The 19,195-nt window shown below is 43.3% G+C and overlaps 1 protein-coding gene across 3 annotated transcripts in view; it reads left to right on the top strand.

The window, feature by feature from the left end:
* Positions 1 to 19,195, top strand: part of LOC119164359 (synaptotagmin-1-like) — a 144,876-nt gene that overhangs the window by 112,954 nt on the left and 12,727 nt on the right. For all 3 annotated transcript variants that reach the window (XM_075871502.1, XM_075871503.1, XM_037416534.2), the window contains exons 4-6: positions 390 to 518; positions 3,382 to 3,549; positions 4,715 to 4,888. In XM_075871502.1, coding sequence (XP_075727617.1) covers positions 390 to 518; positions 3,382 to 3,549; positions 4,715 to 4,888 — 471 coding nt within the window. The remainder of the gene's footprint in view (positions 1 to 389; positions 519 to 3,381; positions 3,550 to 4,714; positions 4,889 to 19,195) is intronic.

The following is a 19,195-nucleotide window of genomic DNA, read 5'->3' as shown; positions in this document are numbered from 1 at the left end:
CTGTCAAACAGTGGGAATCGTACAACCGGCCTCAGCCATGATTATCCATGATTCATGCAACATTATTCAACAGATCCCTTACTGTCAAGTGCTAGCTAGCGCTGGAAAAATGTGAGTAAACATGGTGGGACATGGCAACCACCCTCAGCGTGTGCCTTGATCTTTTCTTGGAGACAAAGCCAGCTGGTTTTGAGCACGTACAAATTGCGCGTGGATACTGCCTTAGTGTTACTGCGTCGTTGTTATTCTGACCTTGAACGTGAAGTAGTGGGTTTGATCGCCTTTTGACGGCAGCTGCTTACTCATAAGGAATACCATTGGAGTTCGAATACGAAGTTAACTTACGTTCGTCAGCCTATTCATTATTCAGTGAATGAATGATCTTGCAGGTCCAGCCGGACATGGAGGAACTACAGGACAACATGGAAAACAATGAGGGTGACGGTGAGAGCAAAAAGTCCGAGGAGAAACTGGGCAGGCTTCAGTTCAAGCTGGATTACGACTTCAACACCAGCAACGTAAGCATGACGTCACATTTCTCCAGTGGCACGCTGAGCAAGGTGCAAGTGTAGTGGACACCATGCGCGTACTTCTTTCTTACGCCATGTTTGTAGTGTATACGCACTGATTTTTACCTCTCAATTCTTCTGGTATTTTCTACTTGATAGCACTCTAACTTGGTTTGCATAGTGAAAGTTCTGGTACGATGTAAATTTCGAACTGTGATCAGTCATTAGTAACAGATATGTAAAAATTTTAGATTAATCGACTTACAGTAGTGGGGCTTAAAACGCTCATGCTTTCAAAACTTTCCCTAGAACACCTTCCACAAATTCACTCTTCAATCGACACTCAGTGCTTGTTCTTTGAGGAAGAACACACTTGTTGGGATATCAAGCCAGACCGAAAGTTTCAATCGGTTGTCGTAAAGAAAAGGTAGCAAAAGTATCTAGTAATATCGAAGGGCGGTAAGCTGAAGATGCGAACGGTGAAGTGTTGAATAAAACAGGCAACCTCTCCAGAATTCCGCTCAGAACATGCATCTCCACGAGAGAACTTTCTTGCAATATAAACGCATAGATCGGAGTGAGGCATAGCCGAAGCCTTCGATTACCGATTTTGGTCTCGGCGTCTCTTCTCAGGGCGGACCACCGCTTGATACTTCCGGTGTTGCTTCGCCCGAAAGTTTAGGAGAGCATAGCAGTGCATTTTTATCTTTTGGGGCAGAGCCGGAACCATGGAAACTCTTCGCTGACTGTAGCCCCGCTTCCGATAAAAGCGGCGCTGGTACGAAGCAACCTATCGCTATGGAGAAACACGTCTTTATATTATGCAGCCAGAACTGTTCGGCGTTACTTTTTTTAATTTCTTTCCCTTTTATATTTGCTTGCGGGTTTTTTTTTTCGTTATTGATTCAGAGGTTTTTTCTCGGAAAATTCGGCGATCTCGGTTAAGCAATGCTGAGCCGAATCAGCATTGTATTCGCAAGCACCAAAACTTCGCTTCGGAACTTCGCAGAAAGTTTCTGCGTCTGGAAACGTTCACAAGTGAAATGTCTTGGATATGCCGGTCGCATTTATTTAATCGAAAGGGTATACGGACTCGCATGTGTTTCTCTACAGACAAGATCCAAAGGCATGCTCTCTTCTATATGACGCTGTTACAAATTGCGCCAGTACGAAAGAAGGAAAGAAATTTGTCTTAAAATACTGTATAACGCACGTACAAAGATGTTGAAATACACACATTGTTCGCATATTGCACTGCTTTCTTACATAACTCACGCAGTCTTAAAGTTTTCAAAGAAACATCGAGCTTTGTATTGTCGTACTGATCTAACTTTGCCCCAACTAACAGTGCCACACATCTACTGGTCAGGTAGCGTCAAATCTTGCGAAGGTATTTGAGAGTGTGCTCAACACTTAGCCGTTACCTGTGAAGCAGTGTTTCCTGGTCTCTTTGCAGCCCTAGACAGATGTCCCGAGCGTGGACGAGCGTCGCAAATCACATAGCCTGGTAATGGTACCACAATTCCGAAGATTAATATTGCGAACTTCATGGTCCGGAGGATCATAACATGGCCGTCAGGAGACTGGTAACTGTCGCTATCTATCACTTCGCCAGGCGTGCCACCAGGAAACTGTCGATAATAAAACAGTCTGTATTATCGCCTCGAACGCTAATTGCCGTCGTTGGCTTTGGGACCATGATCAGGCGAACCAGATATACTAATGCCTGTGCCATTCTTACGCAACCAGGCCCCGGCTATTACGTTGCGTGTCGTTTGGCACCCACCAAACCGCCAACGATGGCGAAACGCGGTTGAGCTTCAATCATTGGTCCCACGCGCTTTCGTGTCTTGTTACGTAAGTGCAATGGCGGACCGGGTGGGGAGCTTCCCTTTCACTGGGGACCATATGTCTTGTTCAGTCTGCGTTTCCGTTTTCTTATCTTGTTTCTCTCGGGAGGTCATCAAAGCATACACATACTGCAAGCACTGAAGCAGTCTGCTTTTTTTAACATTTTGTTGCGATCAGCGCAACTTTTTCTAGGGCAGTGTCACTTTTGTCCTCTTATGGGCCTCCAGCAAATAAGGGTTCCGTAATGGGTGAATACGTGAAGTTCGCCCGAGCTGTTATATTGAAAGCCGGGGTGTTTGTGTGGGGGGGGGGGGGGAAGAGGGCGCACGCACGCACGCACGCTACAATTTGCCTAAAGTGTACGAAAGTGCAACCGCGAGTCCTTAAGCAATGCGTCCGCTTTCCGTAGGGGTTCGCACAAGGTCCACCTCGTGTTTTTAGCGGGTCAGTGTACAGGAAGCCTTAGTGCCAGCCATGACGCAATTCATCCGGTTTCACAGAGCTTTCACGATCCGAAACAGTCAACCCTCGCTGACAGAAAGAGACGAAGCAAATCTACTTACGACACCTCTCAGCTTGGCAGAGCCACAGTATCGCCGGCCTTGGTCACATATACCTCTGTATAACTTTTCTACTTGTTTCCTTGTAGTTTTGTTGCTACCTTTCTTTTTGATAATGAAAGTAAATAAATTTTAGGGAAGGAAATTCAATTCTTAGTCAACTATTCTCACCTAATTATTGTCCCAATCGATTTCTTCAACCATCATCATATGCGAACCGCTACCTAAAAGCGTTTGTGAAGATGAGCAAATATGAGCAGCTATCGTATTTTGCACATTTTTTAGAATGTTGGAAACGTTTCTTAAACACCATGTATTCAGCACTAATTATTGAAACAAACTTGCTTTGAACTCTACATATCTTCTTGATGGTCTTACCTTACTTTGAAGAGTGAGTCGCTTTGATGACGGGTATCACGTTTGAGACCTCAGACGTGTGCTTCCCGCTACCTTCGGCACAGCTTGCCGTGACTGTGATCCAAGCAGAAGACCTGCCTGGGTTGGACATGTCCGGCACGTCCGACCCGTACGTCAAGGTTTACCTCCTCCCGGACAAGAAGAAGAAATACGAGACCAAGGTGCACCGCAAAACCCTCAATCCTGTCTTCAACGAGACGTTCAATTTCAAGGTTGGTAGCTGGCTCAAAATGCGAAAACCTAGTCTGCCTAGAGGAATAACGGCATAATCGCGCTGCTAGACGTGATCTGTACGGTGGTGTGTAGATTGGATTTTCATTGAATTAAATTTTATTTTGATTGATCGGGTTGTTTATAAATAGACGTGTGCGACCACTTCAGTCCGAGTAGCCATGAGCTTCAGGGGATACACTGGCCCTGTTCACCATCTGTAATTGGTCCCTCAGATTGGTGCTTGTCACCTGTGCCTCCCATTGGACCTCTGTTGGTTCGAGAATTTCGTTCTTGGACTATGTGGAAGAGTGAATTCGGCAACTTGCAAAATTTGCAGTCTGGTCCATCTGTTCCAGGATACATCGTATGTAGCAGAATGCCATGGAAGTAGTTGTCCACTTGAAGTCGGCCCACTGTGAGGGCTTGACATTAAAAAAATGAAAGCTTTTAGTGATTATGACTCAGTCTATGACTATTTCTTAAACAAATTCACTCTGAATTTTATATATGTGAATGTGTGCGGTAACATGAGACAAAGATCAATAAGTAACAATAGTGCACCAGTATTCTAATATTTCTGCTTCAAAATAAATGTTCACTTTCATGATGTGCAGTTTTAGAATCGATTGATCCAGCAACACAGAACTCTGAAAACCTTCTAATAATCTTTTAACATGTTTTGTCTAAATCGTTAGAAGATTTCTGAAGCGCAAAATATCGTGCTTGGATGAAGCAGTATACTTATCTTGCCCACGTATGACCAAATGGTATTTCTAGTATAAGCTATAACTGCTATATATTTGTGTGCATGTTTTTTTTTTCTACATGATACATTCTACTCATCTTCCAAAACTTGTATTGATGCATTCGATTAGTTTCTTGAAGAGTTGATAGGTGGGGTAATTGGTATGTATTCATTATAACAACATGGTAGCGCGAATAAAGGAGATAAAGAACTCAAACAAGTGCATTAGTCTGAAGCTGTGTCTTGTTTCTGAGTTTGCGCATTGCCATAAACGTGTCAACGTAACAAACAAATATGAAGAGTCAACTACTAGATCTGTTTACAGCACTCTAAGGCAGAAATTCTTGTGAGTGTAGCGTTCATGAGAGAAAGGCGCCAACTATCGTGAGGTAATCCAACTTGCCTCCTAACTTTGCCAGGTCCCATACGCCGAGATCACCACCAAGACGCTTGTGTTCGCCATCTTCGACTTTGACCGCTTTTCCAAGCACGACCAGATCGGTGAGGTCAAAGTTCCTATGAATACCATTGACCTCGCTCAGACTATTGAGGAATGGAGGGACCTGACTGGCGTTGAGGGAGAGCAAGGACAGGTCAGTGACCCTTGATCCCTCTCCCTATTCATCTTGCTTCCAACCAGTGTCTGCCATGGTTCGATGCAGAAAGCTCGACGTTCGATGTCTGATCTTTTCATGTTTCCGTGTGTCAACATTACTGCGAAGATATTAATTTGGTAGAAGTGAAATCTCACCCCACGTCACGTTATCCAAATTTTAGTCTTGTCTGCTTTTTCGTGCAAAATTATGCCACGTGTGTTAATGAGCATATGTTATCAAAGCACAACAAATGATAATTTCAGTGACACACCTTTATCTGTAATGCTTCAAAACAAACTCGTTTCGCCGATTTTATTGAATGGTCGTTATTAGTTCGAGTTCTTTAGCACTTCTGGTAACTAATTGAGCCATCGCCCATGTGGCTCGAAATGACAGAATCAACAAGTTCACTTTTCTACAACTGCTACGACCTTTGTCAATCAAATTGTGCGAATACTCCAGGGTAATGTGTGATTCACCCTGAAGTATGTCGCTTAGCTCAAGTGAACAGAATACGTAAAACGATGCGTATGTGTTGTGAAGATCTATGACTAACCAGAGCTGTTGACTCGTTACGAATGTACAACATGGGCTGCTTGGTTGGTAACAACTTTATTGTGGTACCAACTTTATTGATCAGCTGCTGAATACAGGATTTTTGGCGTCCACGAAATATGTACAGCAACGCAAATGCTTAACGACCATGCCTTAGGTACCCAAGCCACTCATTTAAATTCCTCAAAATTTTTTTCTACATCTAAGAAAGTATATATAAGTTAATTTTGTTTACAAATGTGGCAGCGCAGGTATTGCACAGATCAACATTATAGTATTTATATGTTAACATTAGGCATTTCACGGTGCTTTACTTTTAAAATTAAGGAAATAAGTCATGTGTAAACAAAGACATATTTGCCCATAGTTTTCACATTTATAAGCTATTTCTAAAGAGCCAGAATGTCTTGTCGGATTTATTCTCGCACAATGCGTATCAACTCGGCTTCAAACAGCTAATGTTATCTCTAATGAGAGATGTTTGTCACAAACTCAGTGGCGCCTCTTCAACGGTCAGGGAGAGAAACGTACTGGACATATCTTCGGGACATCCAAGAAATTTGTTAGCCAGTACGCCTCGACGTGTTGGAAAATTGTTCGACCGTCATTCGCCGCGACAAATTTTTAGACGTTAGCCCTTCAGTAGCGCCGCGTGATGCCCTCAATACACGCTTTGGCCATTCAAATATGCGCTGAGAGCTCTACGGGGACATTCCATGCGGCAGCCTCACCACAACCAGACAGGTAAATCAGTATGGAACGGTCTTCAGTATGGAACGGAAAGACGAAGTCGAAACTCAGATACCGAATACGGTTGGCACACTCCTTTATGCTCTTTTTTTTTGCTTCTGCATGTTTAATGTTACACCGCAAGTCGCACGAATGAGGTGCCTGTTCCATGAGCATGTGTTTGCACTGACCGTGGGGCACCTCTTCTTTGTAGTCTGCATTTCTTGCACTGGCCTTGAGCACGAGCTGGCCGCATGATTTCTTGAATGCTGTATCCTAACACCTTTTTCTCAGATCGATTGCTGCCTTTCTCAGTTTTTTTTTTCGTTCACTCCTTGATTTTCTTTTAATACTTTCTTTTTCCTACCCTCCACGTTCTGTGTCTTTCGGTGTTTAGAGGTACTTACCTGTGGCTACGCTGCTACGCTGCCATGTGGTAGCGGCGGCACCAGACGCACAAGGTGTCCTGTCAGCACCTTGTCTCTATTTTGTTTCTCTCTTTTTTTCGTGGACCTTTGTCTCGCGTAGGATGCGAGGAACAGGCACTTTGTGAGACAGAAAACATTGTGTCGTGTGTGTGTGTTTGTGACAGGCAAAGTGGAAAGAGGCTCTGTAAAGAACCAAAGGCTCTCTGTGCTGTATCGTTAGCATGTCAAACGTTTCAAGAAACGCTGTGATCCTTCTTGTGCACATCTGGGTGTTCTTAACCGCCCGGATATTTTGAGTTGTGTATTACGCAAAGCTAAATCTCAAGCCTGTCTCCAGCTGATATGCTGTACAGTGAGGCAGTTCTCGGTTAATGCAGGAGTCTTAATAGAGATAAAACTTACGTTTAACCATCATAAAGAGATGGGTGCGTATTAACCCCATAAAATAACGAACGAGCACCTATCCTAACCTCTGTGGTTCTAATCCTAAATTATACAACTATACGTTAAAAGCTCCCTCGCTCTTCATTGCTCTGAGCATCCCTGGACACAGCAACTTGACTGCAGTGAGCATTCAAGTGAAGCCGAATACGAGCTACACTTTCGGCCTAATGCGAATAACATTCAGAAAAGCGAAGTCCAGTTTTTTTTTTTATTTCTCGGTACTTAACTTTGCAGCGCTGCTTTTAACTACTTAGTGCAAAGCATTGACTAAAATCAGGCAAAATCTGACACTGGAACACGACAAGGCGAGGTCTGAGCGCTTCGCATCCAGCTCACCACAGGTTCAGCGCTCGAGAAAGTCGGAGCAACAAGATTGACCTGGCGGAAATAGCAAAGGCCTTATATATCGGAGCCTACGTTTTTACCCAGCAGATGGCGGGATGTGTCCACAAGCGTGGCTCTCCAAATCCAAGCGCGACACATTTGAGTATGCGGGCGAATCTCTGAGGTGGCGCGTACTCGGGTAGACTGCATATTCTTGTTTGTACAACAGATGGATTCTTTGTACAACAAATGTACCATAGCCATCTGTACACTCGTGGCTGTTGCGGTTCCCCCTCTTGACGGTGACCGAAAACAATCCGCAATGGTCCCCAATTATCTTTCGTTTAGATACAGCATTGGGTAATTACTTTTTATTCAAAATTTTGTGGAGCCTGTATGACCTCACAGAGCCTCTTTCGCTCAGTGTTTACCATAGACATAGATGTGGTGCGATGGTTAGGTACAGTTGACTGCAGCAACGAAACAAACCACCACAGACTCACCGTTGCACTTGAGTAGCGTTGAATTTGTTCATTGTAGTGTACACTTAGATACCGGTTCCCTCTACGAACACGTGATCCTCTCACAACACCATGTAGACGTAGACTGTTTAGCTCTACATGTATAGCGCTTGCTTTCCTTTGCTTAGCATACCAAGTGCTCCGACATGACCTAGTCACGTGAGCACATTCGCGCCACTCCTACCCAGACCACAAATCCCAACATGCGGCCTTTGTCTATGCATCTTTTCGGAATTCCAATACATTTTCCTTTGCCCGTACATGTACAACTCATGTCTAGAGAGGCCGCAATCTGGAACCTGTAAAATTCAGCAACATTGTACAGTAAGATTGCTCATTAACATTGCGCGTCGGTACTCATGAACGTCACCAGTATATGCCACTTCTGAAGTCTACATTTTTCTAGAATATGCGTCCGTAAAATCTTCAATCTTGAAATGAGTTGAATGAACGGCAGAGTGGTGTTTAGAAACAGACCGCATTCGAACAACGTTCATGGAGACGCGTCATGCTCCAAAGGAATCTACAGGCAAATACCACTCACAGTTCGAAGCAAGCTAACAACTAGGAATTAGGTGTCTTAAAATAATCAGAGAGAGGTGCAAAAGTTGCTACAACCTTTCTTACTTTGTTTCTATGAGGCTTCTTGCTTCATTCATGGGACTTAAAGCCAAATGGATAATTACCGTACCATAAACCTCTTTTTATTGTTTGCCATCAAGTCCCAATTTCGAAATATGTTTCTCATTTGAAAATTGTCATCCTTCTTTTCTTACGCAATATGAGAAAAATAGATAGCACCTCTTTTCTCACTGGTTCGTGTTTTTCTCTCTTTCCTGCGGCATTTGACCCTTCAAATATAGACTTTTGCCTGAAACTAAAACCATCCCGAACTCACATTGTGCTTAAAGGAGCCATGACACGGTCACCCAAATATTCGTGCTTTTAAGGAAAGACTAAATGTAGAGGGAATATCATGCCCAATAAAGATATGAGAAGTGTGCCACAAAAAGAATATTTCAAAGCAAAACAAATCATAGTAGTCGCTGACCGTTAGCTCCGCCCACCGCCGGCGTACGCAATTTTGCCATGACACGTGTGACGTCATCAGTTGGAAAGAGTGGAGATGCAGTCTCTTAACGAGTTTCAGTCGCTGCAAATCGTTCGGTTTCGGTGCCAAGCTGGAAAAAGCAAAGTTATCTCGACCTCACGCGCAGCTGACCACGGACCAATTTTGTTCGCTAGAGTACAGACGCTCGCACAGCTAGTCGCATGTTACATCAGTGTCGTGCGTGCACCGTGAACTCAGACTCTCAGGCCATAGAGTTTCTTAATATACACTAGAGGGAACTCTGGCGCTAGTGTCTACGGGAGCTGCAACGCACGGCGCTTCATCGAGCATGGGAATCATGGGTAGTACACACATTTGTCTAATCTTCGTACTTCTGGCCTGCTTCTGGCTTCGTTTGTGTTCGTGTGGCTTGGAGCTGTTTTCTCACGAAGCATAAAATCCGCAAATGTTTAGTGGTTGCGCTTCACCACCTTTTATTTTTTAAAGCTTACCTTCTCAAACCAGGCCACGAAGTTCAAAAGGTTTCGTTCTTTTCTTTAAAACGAAACCGTAACCAGCAATAAACGAAGCCGCAAGTACGATTCGCCGCCCGCAAGTACGAAGACTAGGCAAATGTGTGTACTACCCATCATTCCCATGGTCGCTGGACGATCGCAGCGCCAGAGTGCCCTCTAGTTAATTTTAGGAAACTCTATGTCTCAGGCAGCCTGCGTGTTTGCAACAATGTTCAATTATAAACTAGGCGCCCCGTCAAATGCGCTAAAATTTCGTCAACTTGGTTTAAACCCGCAAGGATTAAACCACGTAACACGGATTATGATCGAAAACTGGGTGCCATGGCATCTTTAACGTCCAGTCAGGATATATCCTCGCTGGGAGAAAGCTCAGCCGGTTGCATTTCTTCACCATCACTCTTTAATTAAATATCGCTCTTTCGAGCCAACACTCTGGCTGGTGTTTACGGCTTGTTGCAGATAAAAGTCGAGATTCTAACATACTCGTCAGTCTGAAGCCTGCTTGTCAAAGCGCAGCTTTTTTTTCAAGTGCTCCCATATTGGCACGATAGGCAAAAGAATTGGCCTACAAGAGAATGCTGCAAGCACCTTGCTTACTTTCACAACGTCCTACGACTTAACGGTCTACGATGAACACACGTGCCAAGTGCTTCTCTGTTAGTGATGATCCAGGCTTTATAATGACGAGTTTTCAGTTATCAGCACGGTATGCTCTTAGTCATATATGATTTCCTGTGTGGATCTCCCAATAACGTTTCCGCATATATCGGGTGCGCAATCGCTTTTTATAGGATAAAGCATAACTCTTATTAGACTCCGAGTACAGTAGCTGTCTGAATTCCAGAAAAATGGCACGTGTGAGTACAGTGCCTACAAGAGAACAATATTTTCTACAGAGAACAATATTGCCTACAAGAGAACAATATCCCTGTCAACGGTGGAGCCTGACCACTCAAGCAATTTGGCTGCCTTTGTGGACTCGGGTTTTTGTGTGGCGGCGCATGTCCTGTGCTGGCCGTGATTGTGAAGTGGTGGTCATATGTGGAGCATTCATTTTTATTTATCCCTGTTTTTTTTACTCGGTTTAGTTTTTACTTTTTTTTTGTACTTCCCTGGCAAAAATATTAGCGAAACAACCAGCATGACCAGTCTGTCATTGCGCTGGCAGCGAATGTCCCGAAAAAATATCGACCAGTATTTTTTCAGTCGGCGCCAAATGAGTTCCAGATAGAATACTGAAATGTCTGCCACAAAACGTTCACTAGACTATTGGTCGTCCGTCTTTCCCATGTGACACGAGAAGGACACAAATCATTCACTGTGAACACAGTGGTCATGGTAAAACGGGAGTATTAGGTGTTTTATTTTATTCTACTTGTCTTCACCCGAAAAATTTGCTACAATGCTTGTGTATATCTATTGTTTTTGGAAAGAAACTGTATTCACCCTTGTACCTTGCTTGGAAAGCATATTTTGGCAATGTTAAAATCCTCGCTGTGTTGTTTTTTAGACAATGTTGTTGCAAATATTTTTAAATTTTGTGACGCAGCATACGATTGAAAATCTCGTTAAGTACTACAAATTTCTAGGTACGGGAATTCCTTTTTTTCTGTTTTTATGCCTCCATGCACTCCTCAATCAGTGTCCTAAGTAATATGATGAAAATTTGTTATGTAATGTTTCACCACAAGTTATCTGGCCAACACGTATATATTAAATCTACAACACATCTCAGCAGTGCAAAACTATGCCAGCATTTTCCAAGCAAGGTTAAGATCACTGTGACCATCATCTACCCTGACGTCACACTTTATTACATAAGCAGCAGCAGCAGCAGCAGCAGCAGCAGCAGCCGCAGAAGTATGCCACCTAAAGTTGTGGACACAGTGTCTGAGTTATACTTGGATAAAGATGGTTGATACACCATCGAACTGTCGTCAAAGTTCATTAATTCCCAATGTCCTTCTAGTCTTGCTAAAATTGCGTAATAATGTTTTCAGTGATTGAACCACAATAATACTGAATCTTCAGTTAGCGCCATTACATTCATGTATTTCATAGCGCTTTGTCACTGCAAGACATTACATGTTAACTTAATTCCGATGGCATTATCCTCAAAATGAATTAATGTTGAGTTTTTGTTGAGGCACACAACGCTAACACATTGGCTATTTTTTAGTCAACGTATTTTAGTCAACTGTTTTTCCCACATTTTCTTTTGAGCACTATGAGCACGAACATGAGCCTTTTTTTTAATCACATTACATGTCCCTATTGAAAACCTAATGTTGCATGATAAATATAAAGTATTGTATGGTGCATTCATTTAAAAACGAATTGGCACATGAATTCGTAACTTTCACACTTTTTCGTTCATTAACCCTGGAATTACAAAAGGTAAACACGTAAAAAAAACTGCACAGTCGAGCCGCACGTCGATGAACACATTTGTCACTAATTTTGGACATTACTAAACACAGTTAACACCAACTGGTAGAGCTACTGTGGACATGCTGCTGCTCGTACGGCGTAAAAAAAAATGTGCGCGAAACCTCTCATGAACTGCCCTGTTTGAAATACTCACTTCATAGACTGCCCGAGTGATATGGGCGCTGGACTCTTTCATAGCATTCCATGCTGGCAAAAAGCAGGCATACGCAACGAAACAATAGATGTCTATATGTGTGTGTTTCATCTGCATATATTTTCCCAATATTCACTGCTGATCAGGAAATTAGGAACTGAGTAAAATCATGTTTTATGTATTTTATTCAATAAGCTTTGCGGTCGACGAGCAAGCTATAGACCCTTAAAGACATACGACCACCCTGCTTTCTTTTCTACATTTCTTCTCAGGAATTTCTGTCATTTATGCCTCAATTTTTTTTTATTTCTTCTATTGTTCACGCTACTTTCCCAATCTTTCTTCATTTGTTATTCATTCTCTTTTTTTTTTCTTTCGTACATGGTCTGCTCGCCGCTCCTTCGTGTCGCATCGCAAAAAAAAATATTCTTTTATCTCTTTGAAACCCCATTTCTCTCTTTGGGATCATGGTCCACCTGCTCCCCCCCAAACCTGCTGCGGAACGCACGGCTGCCCGTAAGTATTGCCACTGGCCGCCACCATGCGGCGGTAGCGTCGCCCGTTGTTTTCCTCCTTTCCCTCTATTATTCCCCGCCTCCGCGCCTGCGCAGTGCATGCACCGTTTCTGGCTTGAACAACCTGTACTCTTTCTCTGCCTCTCATATACTTCGTGGTTCTCCATATATCTCTCTCTCTCTCTGTCTATCCTCGCCCAATTCTTGCCTCCGGAAGTAATCCCCCATTTCCCTCTATTGCTCACCATGTTCACGCCCCTGCAGAAGAGCTGGCGGTGACTCCCGGAACGGGGCTGCTCTGTCTGACCCTCTTCGGCGTGTTCACGTAACGGGGCCCCGTGTTCGCCACGCTTAAAACCGTCACGTATACTCCTTGCCACCGTCACCGACTCACTCAAACCTCACTTACATGGTGGCTGACACTGTGTGTTTGTGCCTTGATGATCGAACGACCACCCAAGAAGTTCAGCATTAGCGCACTTTATGTACCATCGGCAGTATAAGAAACGTCTCATTATAGCAGGCAGTTCATTGGTCATTTCAAACTTGATGCTATCTACACAAACTGCAGAAACTAGACAGATATCTGTCTTTTTTTATATATCACAGTTGCGGCAGTTTAGAAATGACGGCTTTATTTCGAATACTGCCCTTAATACTGGCCACCTGTCTATCATTTGAAGGTGGCTAATGGTGTTGATTTACAGTCTATTTTATTGAAGAATATGTAAGGGGTTTTGCGATTTTTTGGTCCTATGACTAATATGTAAGGTAAGTATGTCTTGCGACTTGTACTACCCTCATTTACGCACAGGGGATGGGACATATATATGCACATATCAGCATGAAAATGTTGCGGATATCGGCAAGCGCGTGATCTATGTAAACAATGCTAATCACAATGTAGAGACACTGGCTGTTACATGGCAGTCCAACGTCGCCAGATATTTTCACTTGGTGTGTGTTAAGATAGCTTGAAGTGCAACCAATGGGAACGCTCGTCACAACGCTGCGTGCTAAGTATGATGCCCTCAACTTTTTGTTCTCTCATGCTAACACTGCAATTGAAATATAGTTTTGAAACTGTTGAATCATCACACATAGACGACCTAGTGCATCCAGATATTTACCTTCTCTAGCGAACACAAAGGAACTAAACGAAATAAAAAGAAGCGTCCAAACACTGAGTTCACACAAATTACTAAAAAGCGTATCGACTATGTCAGCAAACAAAAGTTATACCTCTTCAATCTCATTTGTGTTCGCTTGCGTGTTATAATAATGATTATAATAATAATAGTAATAATAATAATAATGATAATAATTTTTATTTTTCATCAATAGTCGATGAAGGACAGCTGCAGGTAAAAGCTGCTCTCTAAAAGAGGCAGCTTGACAAAGGCCCACAGCTACCTTTTAGCACGACAGCAGTGGCAAACAATCAGCAATGTGAAGTCAACAACAATAACAACAACACCAAATATATAAATAAATAAAAATAAATGAAGATATAAATATCAAGTCCACATTCCAAAAATAAAAACAGCAACCATGATAATATAGCAACTGCAAAGAAATCTTAAAAACTAAACATGTGGATATCGCGCAATTAAATCTGTGTACAGTGTAAAAAATCTATGCCTGCTTTCACATATTTATTAAGTAACATAGGAACTATGTAGGTAAACTTATCTCTGGAGTAGCTTGTTCTCAAAGTTTTTATTTTCCATGTTTCTTTATTTCGTGTTTTAAACAATGTAATATTTGGCTGCAGTTTTGAGAGGTCATGCATCTTAAGAATGTCGACTTTCTTTCAATTCACGCCTGATTGCCAATGCTAACTTAAAATTGTAGAGACGATGTGCGGGTAGTATTCCAGCCCGTTGAAACAATTCGCTAGTGTGAGCATCATACGGCAAGTTAAAAATGATTCTAATATACTTCTTTTGCATCAGGTACAGTTTTTGCAAGTTCGTGTAAGTTGTAGTCCCCCATACCAAGAAACAATAGGTAAGATGTGAATAGAAAAGCGATTTATAAAGTAAGAGTTTTACCTTGTATGGTAGAGCAGTTTTGCCACTGTACACCATACCCACTACGCGAGATAACTGACTCAGCACACTGTCAATGTGTTCACTCCAAGGCATATTGCTCGAAAATGTAACTCCAAGAATCTTTATACTATTTACAAGCTCAATATAAGTATCGCCATACTTGAGATGTATGTTTTCATTAACGGGCCTATTTTTAGGTTGAAATGGTACCACCTTTGTTTTACTAGTGTTTATGTTTAAATATTTACAAAATGACCAGAGCTTTAGTTTCACAAGAAAATTTTTCTTTTTTTTCAAGCGTGACACTATTTTCAGCTGAAACAAACATGCTGACATCATTGGCATATAAGACGTATTTAGCGTCTGTATAAATTCGACTTAAATCATTTATATAGGCTATAAAAAAGGGGGTTCAAGGATGCTTCCCTGAGGTACGCCCTTAGTAATAGGCTCCAGCTCTGAGAAATTTCTATCTATTTCAACCACCTGTTTGCGATATTTAAGGTAACTTTTTATTAGGTCTAGTGCATGACCACGGGGTGTTCTACAATCGCCGAGAAGTTATCTCGACACTGCGAAGGCTGAGGTTGTGGGGCTTCCGCAAGTTCGTGTTCCTCCGCAAGTAGTACGGCAGCTTACGGTTGCTTTCGGTTTAGCTCGCTCGCGTTGTTAACACGTTTAGAGAATTATATATTCGAAAAAGGTGAACGGGAGAAGCGTTTGGTTGGTTCAGCGTACATTGTGGTGCCTTATTATGAGTGTATTCTTTCTTAGAGAAATAAACAGCGCGCTGGCGGCCGCACGCTGACCCACTACGTTCTAGACACCATGTTTACTTCGGGAAACGGGTGGGATGAAAAGGTTGCGCTATTTTAAAACATGAGAAAATAGGGAAGGTGTTCGTACAAGTGAACAATAACCGTTTGTTACGTACGATTTCCCGTAATTCTTCCGAGTCTCGTGATATACGAAGCAGCGTTCATTTCGGCTAGACAAAAGTTAAAAATTACCAATGAAACTATTTCTCGACGTGGTATCAGGCATGTGCTTTGGCTGCGTAGCCACCACCGTACTGTCAATAAAAGTTATCGCTGAGTATAAAAACATCGTTGGCCTTATTCGCCTCTTCCTTGATAGTACGGGGTCTATTATGCTGAAACACTAAGGTTCAAGTCGTGGCAGATAACAAAGAGCCTTCAAACAGTATCGATGGTGGCTTTTCCAGGGTAGAGCCGTACATGTCCAATTTTGCTGTGTCGCACTCTGTGCCCTTCACTGAGACGTTCAAAAATTTATGCCATGACCAGAAATCCCTAACTGGGTGCTATTTATGTAGTCGTTTTTGCCAGTGTTCGCTCATATTGCTCACTCGGGGCATTTTAAAGGTAGAAATGGTACGCCAGCATTCGATGCCAAATGAAATTGTGTATGTCCTATCCCTATCGACCCAAAAGTCGATGCATCCACAGTGTAAGGCTGGCTTTCACACATAGTGCGTGACTGGGCCGTAGTTGCGAGAACGTAGAATATTAATCATGGCGCGCGTGTGCCGACGTACCCTACGTGATACTCCTTGCACGTAACTTCTCGAGAAAATCTGCGCAGATTAGCTAGTGTCGCTAAAGAGAACGTCGTGGCACCAGAATTCGCGCACGAGCGATGGTTTCTTGGGAGCCTAATCGAACAGACCTCAACGGCTCCGTGCACCGGTGGCTTAGCTACTGTGGATCCGGAAACACGTCATAAGTGCCGTTTTCGAGGCACTAACTTTCATCATACATCTAGTAATGCCACGCGGCTACAAGAATTTCTTTTTGGTTTGTTGCTACTCACTGAGACATATTACGGCCTTCGTAGAGTCACTCTTCGTGATGTTCCATTTTATTGGAGTAATCCTACTTCATTCTCCACCCTTGACGTCTACTGTTGGTATGGTAAATATTACCCTGTTTTTTTTTATTTTACTTAGGCTTGTATGATGTCGCACAAGCTACACCAGCTTAATCTGCCTTTAATATTCACTCTGACTACTCATTAACCCTGACGACTTATTGACTCGACAGGGTAACAGGCATGCATCCTGTAGTCACATGACGCTGTAAATATGGTGAAGTTGACAGGCTCGATAAAAAAACACCAAAATGAAAAGCCGATTTAAGTTGATTTCAACTCCGTAAAAAATGTGGTGAACGTTATACCTCTTAAATTGCGTGCTATATGCCGTTTCGCAAGCCGCGAAAAAAAAAAGCACCACGCCATATCCCACGGCTGCTCCAGTATCAAACGCCAAAATTTCTGCACGTCCCATCTTGGCGCGAACACCTCACTAAGTTCAGTGCACTTGTGTGATCACAGGTTGAAGCGACTCTCCTTTTTGCAGCACTATTCCCTCCACGATGTCCGTTAGCCACACCGGCGCTACATTCAAAAACATTCGTCAATCAACGGCGCAAAGTATCGCACATCACGCGCACATCCAGAGTCACGCTCTCCGTAAAATAATGCTTCGGGTCTGCGATGGAAAGCCGAAGGCTGTTGCCAGCGCCCCCTCTATTTTTTCAGTGGCTACCAGATGCACCCAATCCAGTCTTTCACCCCTTTCTTCTCTCTTCTTTTCCAACTCTCGTCCATCGCTTAGCCTTCGCGTGGCATTTGCGATCATTAAGCAGAGTACCCTTTAGGTAGCCTGTCATGACGGAAATTGCAAGTAATTTTTTGTCGAGTTGTGTACAGATCCGCGGGGGACGTCTTGCATCCTTCATGTTCACTATATTGGTGATCACGCTGGCTCTGTAAGAGATATGGTGCTTTGACATAGCATGTCGCTGTTCCTGACGATATACGGGCAACCAATGGGGAAGCGTCGCTGCAATGATGCTGCATGCGCTGACATTAGAAGCGCTGTGAGGCGACTGTGGCATTGATTCGCGCCACAAAAGAGCATGAAGAAAAAAAATCAGACAGATGCATGACATAGGAGACGGAAGGAGAGTCTATCACATTTCCGCGGGAAAGCGCTAGGCTGAACGTGTGGCTCAATCAGCTGTGTACTCTTGATGTGGCGTCACGTCACGACCAAACTCCGAACTAAAGCAAACCGATGGCTCCAGTTGAGGCGTCAGCGTTTGCACTGGCTTTTTTTTTTCTTTAATGTTGGAGGCGTTGTTACATTGATACAACCTGGTATGATGGAAAAATGCCGATTTTTTTTTTATGTGACAGCCCTGATAGTGATACCATGTTAGCTCCTTCCAATAAGGAGGAACTATCGTCTTTTCTGTTTGTATTTAGCTTGTCGTTTCTAGAATTTTAGCTGAAGTTTTTCCTACTTAACTTCGACAGAGTCGCATGTTCTCTTGCAAGAAACGTACGGGACCGACAACTCAGCTTTGAACAGTCGGTACGATGCTCGACGTACCATCCATTGCCCAGCCTCTTAACGCCGCCAGCGTTTCACAATGAACCTGCCAAGCGCATCAGAATGTTCTCCCGTAATATGTCTACGGATTATATTGTGAAATGATACAGCATGTTCACGTAGAGTCTCCGCAGGCTTTCGGCATATATTCTGATCTCCATGTACCACGATATCTCTTGGAGCGTTAGAAATCAAGAGCAATCACGAACAACGGTTTGTGCGTACGTGACCAACAGACCACCGCTCCTAGCCGGGTTTCGTGCTTCTGAAAATTTAGGAAGGGAATCCTTACCCCGGTTTTCTTAAACAGTCCTCCACTTGAAGTTGGCGCATACCTAGACCGAACTCACTGCAACGCCGTTGCTTGACTAAAAAGACCGCGGAAATTCATTTGTACGGCTGTCAGTTTTTACCCCGTAGCCTGTGCGATTACATCTAACTGCTTCGCCGAAGATAGTCGTGGCAATCACCATCACACGTACACAATAACCACTGTTGCCAAGAGGTGGCGCTGCCACTGAGCTTCTCGAATCGAGGCAGAGCGAGTGGAGGGACCGCACATAATGCGTAGGTCCGACGATTTCCAGAACAACACTTTTTGATCATTGAACTATATGAGTGAATGTGATGTGTATCTTATTTCTTACTCTAATGCAGCACGCATTTCGCCACGTAATCTAACGAATGTTATTGGAATGATGTGTTAGTACATTTACCATGAGCCTAGTGCGCTCAGAACAATATAGTGCGACTACCTAGCCCATCCCCTGTTCTTCACGCTATTTCACTTGTCCACCAATTCACACCCAGGCCTAGCAGATCAAGGCTTCTAACTTCTATTTCGCCCCATTTGTAGAAAATGACAAGAGCTCCCCGACTGTTCGGTGAAACATGTGCGTAGCTGAAGGAGCAGATTGTCACGCTCTCCGCGAGCGTGGAATTACCAAAGCGGCGTCGCCGAACCATAACGCGCTCTGCAAGATTGCAAACAGGTGATGGCGCAGTCGCTGATGGTTTACCGAAAACGAGCCAACTGTACAGTCTGGGTGGCTACATCCAGAATAATTTTGTAAAGTGGAAAGGGGCATCTTGCAGGGTGGACAGGTACTTTGAAATTGCGATCGAGTTTCAGTGTTTGCTTAGGT

The sequence above is a fragment of the Rhipicephalus microplus genome, chromosome 8 (assembly GCF_043290135.1).
Source record: "Rhipicephalus microplus isolate Deutch F79 chromosome 8, USDA_Rmic, whole genome shotgun sequence".
Lineage (NCBI taxonomy): Eukaryota > Metazoa > Arthropoda > Arachnida > Ixodida > Ixodidae > Rhipicephalus > Rhipicephalus microplus.
The sequence above is the reverse complement of the archived record's forward strand: the minus strand, read 5'-3'. Positions and strand labels throughout refer to the sequence as shown.